The 11,429-nt window shown below is 50.6% G+C and overlaps 1 protein-coding gene across 3 annotated transcripts in view; it reads left to right on the forward strand.

Moving 5' to 3' along the window:
- The window catches only part of NLGN3 (neuroligin 3), a 30,121-nt gene extending 20,972 nt beyond the window's left edge, over positions 1 to 9,149 (forward strand). For all 3 annotated transcript variants that reach the window (XM_056859801.1, XM_056859803.1, XM_056859804.1), the window contains 2 exons: positions 5,192 to 5,981; positions 8,274 to 9,149. In XM_056859801.1, the coding sequence (XP_056715779.1) occupies positions 5,192 to 5,981; positions 8,274 to 9,123 (1,640 nt within the window). In that variant the 3' untranslated portion in view covers positions 9,124 to 9,149. The remainder of the gene's footprint in view (positions 1 to 5,191; positions 5,982 to 8,273) is intronic.
- The last annotated feature ends 2,280 nt before the right edge of the window (positions 9,150 to 11,429 follow it).

Here is an 11,429-nt window from a genome sequence, read left to right on the forward strand (position 1 = left end):
CAGCATACAGCACAGACAAGGAAGATTACTCTTACCCTAACACTAACTGAGTACCTGGAGGTTGGCAGCCCTACATAATGCCCTTGCCCAGTGAAGTTGGCTGCTCGAGAGAGTGATGGTAAAACCACGACACTGCTACTGCTTCTTTGCATGTACCTGGGTTCAATCCATGCCCATTAAGATGCTAAAAGAGACCTTCCTCTGCTGGGCTAGCTAGACTGATGGGTTGACTCAGTGAAAGGCAGCCTCATACATTCCTATGTCTTCCATTTGACAGCAGGCTCGCAAGTGGGAGGGTGAGCACATTCTTGCTCAAGAATGTGTTCCTTGCTACAGGGGATCTTCAGATCTTCGGAGGTGTGTGTGTGTGTGTGTTGGTGGAATATATAAATGGAAGCTGAATTAATGAGATGAGTGTGCAGCAAGGCCAGATGGCTATATTAATCAAGGGTCATCTAGAATGCGTGGGGAGGAGCGGTGCATTTGTGTGCTGAAAGAAGGTGGGAGCCCTTGCTCAGATACTGCACATGTTCAGCCCACCCAGGACTGCATCTTCTCTCCCCATTGCTCTAATATATTAAAGCTTCCATTGCATTCCTGCCTGCAGGGTGAAGGCCTGGCCCTAGAGCTGCCCTATAGATGCTGGCTAATCAGTGTGCAATAGGAGAGATTCTGCTTGTTCTCTTGCTTCCATTGTGCAGCCTTTAAACAAACAAACAAACAAAAAAGCAGCTTGTAGCTCAAGATGGGGATCCAATCCAGCCTTTGTTTGCTTGAAAATGAACCTGGCAGGAAGATGCATGCCGTCTGGCAGCCCCCAGAGGCAGGGGAAATATGTAGGTCCTCTGAGCCAGGCAGTGGAGAAGAGGCCCTGGGAGAAGGGGGCCAGCTGTGGGTTTGTCCGTGGCCTGGGAATGCCCCTGCAGAGGGGAGTAGAATAAAAGTGGCCGAGCTGGAATTCTTTCTTCTGTTACTCTGCATGAGAAGAGAGACCCTGGCTTCTGGTGTTACCCCAACAAAAACACCCCCTATTGACCAATGCAAAGACCAAGAAGGCCAGAGGGTGCAAACTTGAGCCCGTTTGGGACAATGGCCCCTGTGAGCAGTGAAGCAATATAAGCTAGTCAAGAAAATACCAAATAGCTACATTAAGAGCTACAACAACCACTTATTGTTCAGTAGTGGGAAAACTGTAAGGGTTGCGGGGGAGGGGGAGAGGCAGACCATTTTAACACACGTCTACATATTTCTTTTTCCCCTTACCGCTTTGGAGGGTGCGAACAGAGAGCTTGCACAGGCAATCAAATTATCCTGGGGTAGCTTGCTTATATGTATCATCCTACCGAGCAGTAAGGAGAATTTCACTGTGCATCTGCTGCCACTATGGGATCCCATGTGAGCTGGAACGGTTGTCTCTGTGGGCTCGGTGAAAGCAGCAAGTTAGGACTGTTGCAGATTTCTCTGCAGCAAACAGTTTTGCTAAGCAGGCTACGTTACAGGTTGTACCTCGGGAAGTATTTCCCCAAACATAAGCATAGCAAAGCACTGGGTAAGGCTACCGAGGGGCATAAGGAAACTTTGTCCTTGAAGACTTTTAGCAGTGGCTTAGAGAGGCATTTGGCGGGACTAGTGTAGTTATCCCCACCACCACATCAAGAAGATAAACCAGACGAGCCTTTTCATGTGTGTATTCAAGAGTATCAAGGAAAAAAAGAGAAGGGGAATGAGACCCAACCTGAAAAACAGAAGCTGGGTACCAAAGGTTGGGTGGGATAAATAAAATAAATAGATAAAGAAAATATAATTTATTTAAGGTGCTATGTCAGGATAGAAAATATCTTAAATTATCATTAAAACAGCACAATGGCATCTCCTAGGTTGATATACTATAACCACCTGCCAGACGTGTTTTGGCCTGTTTGGCCTTCCTCAGTGGTCAATTGAACCCCATGTAAAACATACACACATGTTTACAGATATATACACATATATTGACTATTATATGTCAGACCAGGCATGTATATAGGTTGAATAGTATATTTCCAACTATACAAACATCTGTTTGGATTGTCTACAAGTTGTTATACTGGGTTGTATATGTCTCCCATATAAAATGTGTGTGCAATTATCAACCAGGTAAAATGAAAGCATCCACCAGTGCAGTGAAGCTGCAGCTGTCCCTGGGCGAGCATAGCTTTTTGGTAGGATTCTGCATCTGACGGAGGGTTGGACAGCTTGGTGGCCATGAGATCATTTTAGAACATGTGGTTTTCGTGGTGTGAAAGCAAAACGCACAACCCAAAAGATGCCTTGTACCGAATATGACAGTCAAAACGAAATTGGGAGGCACAGATGTCACTCCAGTGCAGCCAGTGTGCACAGGAGAAGGTAAAAGTGCAATGCTGAATTTCACATGAGAGTGCAAATCGTGTTGTTCTGTACTTTTCCATGACGGCGGCGGGTGTGTGTGTGTGTGCAGAGCAAGGGCTTCACTAGAACATCTTTGAGTGAACTGTTGAATCGGGTCCTGCACACAGGACAACAAAGCAGGGATGAGGAGCCAGAGACAGCTGGTGGTTCTTCAAAGGAACAATCTCAGAGACACGCCCACATGCTATTCTGATGCAAAGGACAATCCAGAAGGATCCCGTGAGACCCTGGTGGTTGCGCAAGGAGACTTCTAACAGCCTGAACCCGAAAAGGCAAGCTTACAGGAAATGGAGAGCTGTTATGTGTGACTAAAGATGTGCATACAGGAATGGCACAAAGATGTCAGGACTGAATACAGCCAGGCAAAGGCCCAAGATGAGTCACAGCAAACAAGCACCAAGAAAGGGGATGCACCACACACATTAGGAACGGGTGGATAAGCAAGAAGCTGGGAGGGGGGAGGAATGTGTGTGCTGTTCTCTGCTGTTGGTGCTAATGAACAATATAATACCTTATTGGCTGTGATCGTGTCCAGATGATGGGTGGGCCTATTCTCTTGGCATTTCCAAGATACAGGACAAAGGCAACCTATCGTAGCTTCCAACCTGTAGTGCCATAGTGGACAGATGTTGTATGCCTATTGGCCCCCTGTCATGTTTCTGGTGGATCTTGGTGACTTCCTGCAGGGGCATGGCCTCTAGGAGGGGTTTCAACATGCAGGGTCAGCTGCTGAAGCATGTACAGTGGTCAGGTAGCTGAAGGAGGGGCATTTGGGCCAGGAGCTAGGCAGGGTGAGAAAGACGAGAGGTCAGTTTAGTGCATCCAGCTCAAATGAACAGCTGGGCAGTGGGCAGGAATAAGTCATGGCAGGGAACATAAATGAGGCATAGACAGACAGACAGATAGATAGATAAAGGCCTTCCTCAGTTCACTGCTCCCTCTCTTCACTGCTGAGCCCCTTGCTTCAGGAGGTGCTAACTTTGCACACCAAGAAACCTGGAGTAGGAGGAGAATGTGTCACATGCAGGGGTGTTGTGAATGCTCAAAACACTTCATGCAATTGTCATGTTGTAGTTTTTACAACAGCCCTGCAAAATAGGCTGGTGGTATTAACCCTACATTGAAGTTGGGGGGCTGAGAAAATGGCTTGCTTAAGTGAGTGTGTGGCTAAGGTGAGAGTTGAAACAGGATCTTTCCGGTGCACAGTTTGGCCACCATACACCACGCTTGCTAGGAGGAGATGTGATGGACCTCAGAAAGTGCCAGCTATGTTTTTCAGGTGCACAATCTTGTTTAGAATTGGCTGATTCAGACACACTCTGAGACTCACTGAAGAGGGTCCTGGAAAAGTAATCCTTTTGACTAATTCTCTCCTGCACATACACACATACCACTTTTCACAAGTGAACCAGAGAAACATAGGTGGGAACCCCTGAACATTAACCAAAGACACAGCTGGATGAGGGTTTTTTGTTTGTTTTTGTTTTGGAGAAAGCAACTACAAAAATAGATATTCTTCTCATGCCTACAAGAAGATAGCTCTGCTCCTTTATTTGGGGGTAGTGGGATGAGTAGGCATGGCCCTGATCCTCTGCATGTGTGAGGTACCAGTGCAAAGAGCGGAGGCCAAGATCCCGGGCCTCTTAGTGCTGGGGGAACAGTGCCCCCTGCCCCCTTCCTCTTGTCTCAGCTGCAGAGGCTGCATTTCCTGGGGCCTTTTTGTATTCCAAGGACAAGCCGCCTGGAAAAGGCACTGGCGCAGGGCCCAGCATTCCTCTGCCAGCCCCAAGGCCTTTGTGGGCCCGCTTCCTAGACCCAGCGTCCCCTGCCTCTCATGTTCCCTCCAGCAAAAAGGCTTCTTTGTGCCACTGGGGAATGTGTTGCTCTCCGAGCCCACATTGGCACAGAGCAGGGGCCCAGCTGGGCAGGAAGTGAGGACTGTGCTCACTGGCATACACAGGGTTAAGTGGCACAGGCTTAACCCATTAGCTGCCAGTCTTGAGCAGCCTTGCGTGAAAGGGCTAGGCTTGTGCCAGCCCTCCCGCACTGGATTGTTCACAGCAGCAGGCGGCTTGGGGAGGAATGGGACTCAGCCTTGCCAGAGCATAGGAGTTGCTGCTAGGGTTGCCAGGTAACGTTTGTTTGCTACAACCTCCAGGTACTAGCTGGAGAGCTCCTGCTATTACAACTGATCTCCAGCCGATAGGGATCAGTTCACCTGGAGAAAATGGCCGCTTTGGCAATTGGACTCTATGGCATTGAAGTCCCTCCCCTCCCCAAACCATGCCTTCCTCAGGCTTCACCCCCAAAACCTCCCACCGGTGGTGAAGAGGGACCTGGTAATCCTAGTTGCTGGTGATGGATTAATGGGCGCTGGAGCAGGCTTATGCTAATGCCACAGGCCCAGAATGCACTGCCTCCAGCAAGGCCTAGAACAAATACAACACTGGCCTGATTCTGCAAAGAGGGGACAGTCTAGCTCTTCCACACAGTCCCCTTCTTTTCCTCTCCTGGGGAGTTATTGGAAAGCTTTACCAGGAAGAGAAGCTCTCCTGGCTTCTCGGAAAAGTCACGAGTAAAATAGGTCAGCAGGCAGCCTAACCTGTATATCTTAACTTTCTTACAGAGGCTAAGATCGATGGTCCCATGCCATGGGTAAGAACATGGGGTGTCTTAAGGGTTTCTTCAGTCTATGGGAGAGCTCGTTAGACTCAGCTTGATGGACTATTCATGTCTGCTGTTGCCTGTGTTTCCCCTGCAGGCCTTTTCCAGAGAGCCATTATTCAGAGTGGCTCAGCGCTGTCAAGCTGGGCTGTCAACTACCAACCTGTGAAATACACCAGCTTGCTGGCCGACAAGGTGGGCTGCAATGTCCTGGACACAGTGGACATGGTGGACTGCTTGCGGAAGAAGAGCGCCAAGGAACTAGTGGAGCAGGACATCCAGCCGGCACGCTACCATGTGGCCTTCGGGCCCGTCATTGATGGGGACGTCATCCCAGATGACCCGGAAATCCTGATGGAGCAAGGCGAGTTCCTCAACTATGACATCATGCTGGGCGTTAACCAGGGCGAGGGCCTCAAGTTTGTTGAGTCGGTAGTAGATCAAGAGAATGGGGTCTCAGGCAGCGATTTTGACTATTCTGTTTCCAACTTCGTGGACAACCTGTACGGCTACCCTGAGGGCAAAGACACTCTGCGCGAGACCATCAAGTTCATGTACACTGACTGGGCTGACCGGGACAACCCTGAGACACGCCGCAAGACACTAGTGGCTCTCTTCACTGACCACCAGTGGGTGGAGCCATCAGTGGTGACCGCCGATCTCCACGCCCGCTATGGCTCCCCCACTTACTTCTACGCCTTTTATCACCACTGCCAGAGCATAATGAAACCAGCCTGGTCTGACGCTGCCCATGGGGATGAGGTGCCTTACGTCTTTGGGATTCCCATGATCGGCCCCACCGACCTCTTTCCCTGCAACTTCTCCAAGAATGACGTCATGCTGAGTGCTGTGGTCATGACCTACTGGACTAACTTTGCCAAGACAGGGTAGGTTCCATTCCTCCAGCTCTTCTGTATTGTGCCTGTCTAGACTACTGCATAGGGGATGCTATCCAGTTGGGGATGCTGACTCTCCTCCAGCTGGCTGTGCTAGCCAACATCCAAGCAAAGGATGGGACAGGAGTTGGAATAACAAGGTTTTTTATGGTGTACAGCAGTGGTTCCCACACTTTTCAGGCCACTGCCCCCTTGGTTCCACAAACTCAACCCCAGCGCCCCCTACCCGATGCAACAAACAGTTGAAGGGGGCCACCTCTAGTGCCCCCCTGCTGCCCCCTTGCCTTTTAATGCCCCCCTAGGTAATCCCACCCACCCCCAGGTTGTGGTACTGCCCACTTTGGGAACCACTGGTGGACAGGCTGTGCACTCCAGCACTTCCCCGCTGCCAGCTCCTATGCAGAATCACATATCTAGCTTAATATTTTTAAAGGGCTGGGCCACAGCACAACTGAACCTCCTCCCCTCACGCATATCAAATGATTTGCTGATGAGATATAGCATCGCTGTTCCCAAAAAAGCCACTAAAATATGCTTTGAGAGATCACGCAGGCATCCGTGTCTGTTCCCAGCACTAGATTCCTCTATAACCACTAGGTAATTCAGAAGAAGTGGACTTGGGATCGATCTTGATTCCTTGTCCAACTCTAGTGAAATCTATATATTTAGGACAATCCAAAAAAGGATCTGGGACATTGACTCTCAATTAATAAAAGCTGGTGCAGAAGATATTTGTTCCCCATGTTTTTTAGGCCTTTCTTACCAAATAAACTCTATGGCTCAGTATTTTTTTAACTTAATTATACCCTCTCACCGTAGAGCATTTTTGATGGCCAGATTCAACATATTTCCTTCAGCTGTTGTTAGTGGTAGATATAAGGGAATTTCACGAGAAGCCAGATGTTGTAGGTGTCAATGTAAAGAACCCGACACAATACATCATATTCTCTTGTATTGTCCACTCTTCACACAGCTTCGGCTCAGTTTAATTAGTTCTCTTCCTCAATTTATTAATGCGGTGTCCACCGGAGATATAGATCATTTACTTGCTGATAAATGTCCTGAAGTTACCAACCAGGTAGCTGAGTTTTTGGCCAAGGTTCTGAAGGAGGAAGAAAGAAGGAGGGGGCTCACAATTAACTGTTTTATAATATAATTATTGATGAAATGTGTAATTCTTTGTTTTTAGTTTTATATTTAACTGTTTCTTTGTTTTGTTTTTCTATTGTTAATGCCAATAAAGGTACTGTTTACTGTTTACTAAGAAGGATAGGGCCTGTCCTTCAAAGTATCTACATTCGCAAGTTTGCTTTTAAAAGCCACACGTGCTGCAGCGAAAATGGCATTCTTGGTTTCTGTTTTCCCTCAGAGCTCGATCCCAACAGAAGTCGGTTTTAGGTAGCCGGCTCAAGGTGACTTAGCCTTCCATCCTTCCGAGGTTGGTAAAATGAGGCCCCAGCTTGCTGGAGGCAATTGCAAACCACCCCGTAAACAAAGTCTGCCTAGTAAACGTCGGGATGTGATGTCACCCCATGGGTCAGGAATGACCCGGTGCTTGCACACGGGGCTACCTTTACCTTTTTTACTCTGAACGTGCACAGGCTTCTTCCCCCTGGAGGACCACATTGGCCATTTTTGCATGATAATTAGCAGCGCGTTCCAGGCTGAATTGCCCCGCATATTTTTTTGAATTTTGCACCCTGAACCGTCATTCCGGAAGTGACTGCGAAGCCTGCGCAGACCTGCTTCGCGTTACAAAAAAGCCCATTTAACGCGACCTTTGGTGTATGCCTCGAAGAATCCCCCTCAAGGACAATGCAAAACAACAGAGGTGCGTTAGCTATGCATATGTTAATGACAATGCAAACAGGAACAAAGGAGCAGGCGAGGGGGGGTGGAACTTCTCCTTTTGCTTCGTACCATGAAAAGGCATTTTTAAAGTCGCATTTTAAAAAACAGCTTTGAGCGAGCATCAAAATTGACCATGCAAAAATGGCCATTGTTATATATTTGCTTCGCTTACATACCACCTTTCTCCCATTGGGAACCCAAGGGGGTTGACATCATTTTCCACTCCTCTATTTTAGCCTCACAACATCCCTGTGAGGTAGATGTGGCTGAGAGTATGTGACTGTGCTAAGGCAACCAAGCAACCATTCATGGCAGAGTGGGATTTTGAACATGGGTCTCCCAGATCCTAGTCCAGTATTCTAACAACTACACCACAGTGGCCATCAAACATTGCTGCATATGGTTTTCTTTCTCTGTTTCTCTTTCTCTCAGGGACCCAAACAAGCCCGTGCCCCAAGACACCAAATTCATCCACACGAAGGCCAACCGCTTTGAAGAAGTGGCTTGGTCCAAATACAACCCCCGTGACCAGCTCTACCTGCACATCGGCCTCAAGCCACGGGTGCGCGACCACTACCGGGCTACCAAGGTTGCCTTCTGGAAGCACCTGGTCCCACACCTGTACAACCTGCATGACATGTTTCATTACACATCGACCACCACCAAGGTGCCGCCACCCGACACCACCCAGAACTCACACATCACGCGCCGGCCCAACGGCAAGACTTGGAGCACCAAGCGGCCAGCCATCTCCACCGCCTACACCAGTGAGGGCTCCCAGGAGAAGTGGAATCCGGAGCAGGATGGCGCGGGCACACTGCTGGTTGAGAACCCCCGCGACTATTCGACGGAGCTCAGTGTCACCATTGCCGTGGGGGCCTCACTTCTCTTCCTCAACGTCTTGGCCTTTGCCGCGCTGTACTACCGCAAGGACAAACGGCGACAGGACACCCACCGCCAGCCCAGCCCGCAGCGTGCCACCACCAACAATGACATTGGCCACACGCCAGAGGAGGAGATGCCCTCGCTGCAGGCTAACCAGACACACCACGGGGACTGTGAGGCCGTGCCGCCCCACGACGCCCTCCGCCTCACCGCCTTGCCCGACTATACGCTCACGCTGCGCCGCTCCCCGGACGACATTCCACTAATGACGCCCAACACGATCACCATGATCCCCAACTCCCTGGTGGGCTTGCAGACCTTGCACCCTTACAACACCTTTGCTGCCAGCTTCAGCAATACCGGGCTCCCACACTCACACTCCACAACGCGGGTATAGCTGCACCCCAAGCACCCCGCAGTCCCATGCACATATACTCCATGCTCACTGGACCTGGCGCTGCGGGGGGCAGACGCGACAAGCTCCGCTGGCTCGCTCTTTGGGGATTTCATTTGTATCAAGTGCTTTTGACTCTCCTAGTGCCCAGCAGGGGCAGCGGGACCCATCCTGGCCCAGTGGGGTACAGCCCAGCAAGGGCAAAGGAGGTGAACTGTGCTCCGAGAGCCACCCCACCCTTTGCTCCCGAGTCCAGACACACCCTGCGCAGGAGGAGATCTGGAGCCTGTGAGGCTTTCTGTCCTGAAGGAGGCTCCCAAGGGCCTTATGGGGCCATGTTGACCCTGCTGGGGGACGGGGGGGGAACGGGGGGCTCGGCACCACCCAAATGGTCATCCACCCGCCATCCCCTTGTCATCACTAGAGATTTACCAATCGAAGTGCCATGGAAACTGCTCTTGCAAGCTGAGTCACCGTGAGAGGTAGCTGCTTGGAATTGCTGGCACCGTGCCCGGGGAGCACCAGACAGGCGTGGTCTGGCACTGCCCCCCCCCCAACGTACTGATAATGGGTTCTGGAGAGCCTGGACTTGGTACTGGGTCCAACAGATGCTGTCTGGTCCCCTAACCCCCCCTACCCCCCCCCCACGCTCTTCGTGTTGCGGAGAAAATTTCTGTCTGTTGTTTCTTTCCAAAAGAGGTTTTTTAAAGCAGATCTTTAGTTCTTTAAACACTAACGGAGATGCCCGTGTTTGGTCCTTTGTAAAGATTTTAAACTAAGTGTTCTTGATAAAGCCAGAGAGACAGACACACGCGTGCACACACATACACATGCAGACACATACACGCCAGCCACCTCTGTGCTGCGGGCCCCTCCAGCATCGCCCTGTGCCAAACCGAGAAACCAGCAGACTTTGCTCGGGGTGGGCGGCAGGCCGGAGCCGGCCACGAGACCCTTTTGTATTTTTGATACGCCCTTCTGCCACCATTCATATCTGTATGTCTCACCCAAGCAACCTGGATCTGAGGATGAGCTGGACCCCTTCTCTCTTCTGCCAATGTCCCCATTGCTCTGGCCACACTACGCCACTACCCTTGCCACCCACTGTGCCAAATCTCAACCCTTTCACAGGTTGCCCGAGCCTCCCCCTGCCAGCTCACTCCTCCCCCGCTTCCTTGCCAGCCCACGACTTACTCTGACCTCCAATAGGCTGCCTCCCACGTCCTTCTCCTCTTTCCAAATTGGATTGTGCTGCAGTTCCTTCATTGTACCTGGGTGCGTCCCCAGTGGAGACGAGGAGAAACCCTGGAAGAGGGCAGTGGCACAGTGTGAATGCAATGGGGCTTGAAACATGGAGGAGAAGGGCTGTCTGCTCCCGCACAGCTGGCCGCGAGATCGTTTGGCAAAACCCATCCCTTCAGGGGGCAGCCTTATCCACTGGTATCAAGGAGGCTGTAAGTTGTGTTACAGAAGAGGCGTAGAGCTGGCTCTAGGTTTTTGAGTGAAAGGCAGCCCAATAAACAGGGGTCAGGCTTGGGAGATAGGGGGTGGAGTTCAAGGAAGGTGGCTGAGGTGACAGACTTGCAGCAGAGCCGGGCGTGGGCAGGAATCCGGCCTGGTTTGTATCAGACTGCACTGCACAAACAGCAAGGCAGGAGCCCCATGAGAGAGACCAGAACACTTGAATCGGTTTGCGGGAGGCGGCCTTTCAGGTTGGAGAAGCAGAAACAGGAGCTTTGCCCCCCCCCCGAGAGGCGGCTGTGGGGGCATGTGGGGGCAGAGCCAAAAGGATTTAGTCTGGCTTGCTCAGAAGCCTCATAGCTTCTGCCCCACAGCCAAAGTATTCAGAAGGGGTTGTGGTGGACCCTTCTGCACTAAGTCCCCCCCACCCTGTCCCTGCCATAGCCCTGCTGTAGAGGGCAGTATCCTACCTAGCAGGAGTAAGGATGGAAGATGAGCATTTTTGGCTGAGAATGTATTTAAGCCCTGTCAATCACCTGCGCAGAGTAAAGAATTCCAAATAAAACGGAGGGGGTATTTTTAACCATCTGCCGTCCTGTCTGGTTCTTGAGGGAACAGGGCAGTAGTGGGAAGGAGTTTGGGGAAGGGCATTGGTATATTTACAGAGCATCTGTTTTTCATGCATAAGGTCCCAGATTCAATCTCTGACATCTCCAATTTAGGCAATCTCAGGTAGTGCTGCCAGTCAGAGTAGACAATACTAGGATAGATCAACCAATGGTCTATATTGCTTTAAGGGAGGGACTTCCCACTGTTGACTGGGCACAGGTGCATCAGGGCCCCATCTT

Source organism: Euleptes europaea, chromosome 13, assembly GCF_029931775.1.
Source record: "Euleptes europaea isolate rEulEur1 chromosome 13, rEulEur1.hap1, whole genome shotgun sequence".
NCBI classification, from domain to species: Eukaryota; Metazoa; Chordata; class Lepidosauria; order Squamata; family Sphaerodactylidae; genus Euleptes; species Euleptes europaea.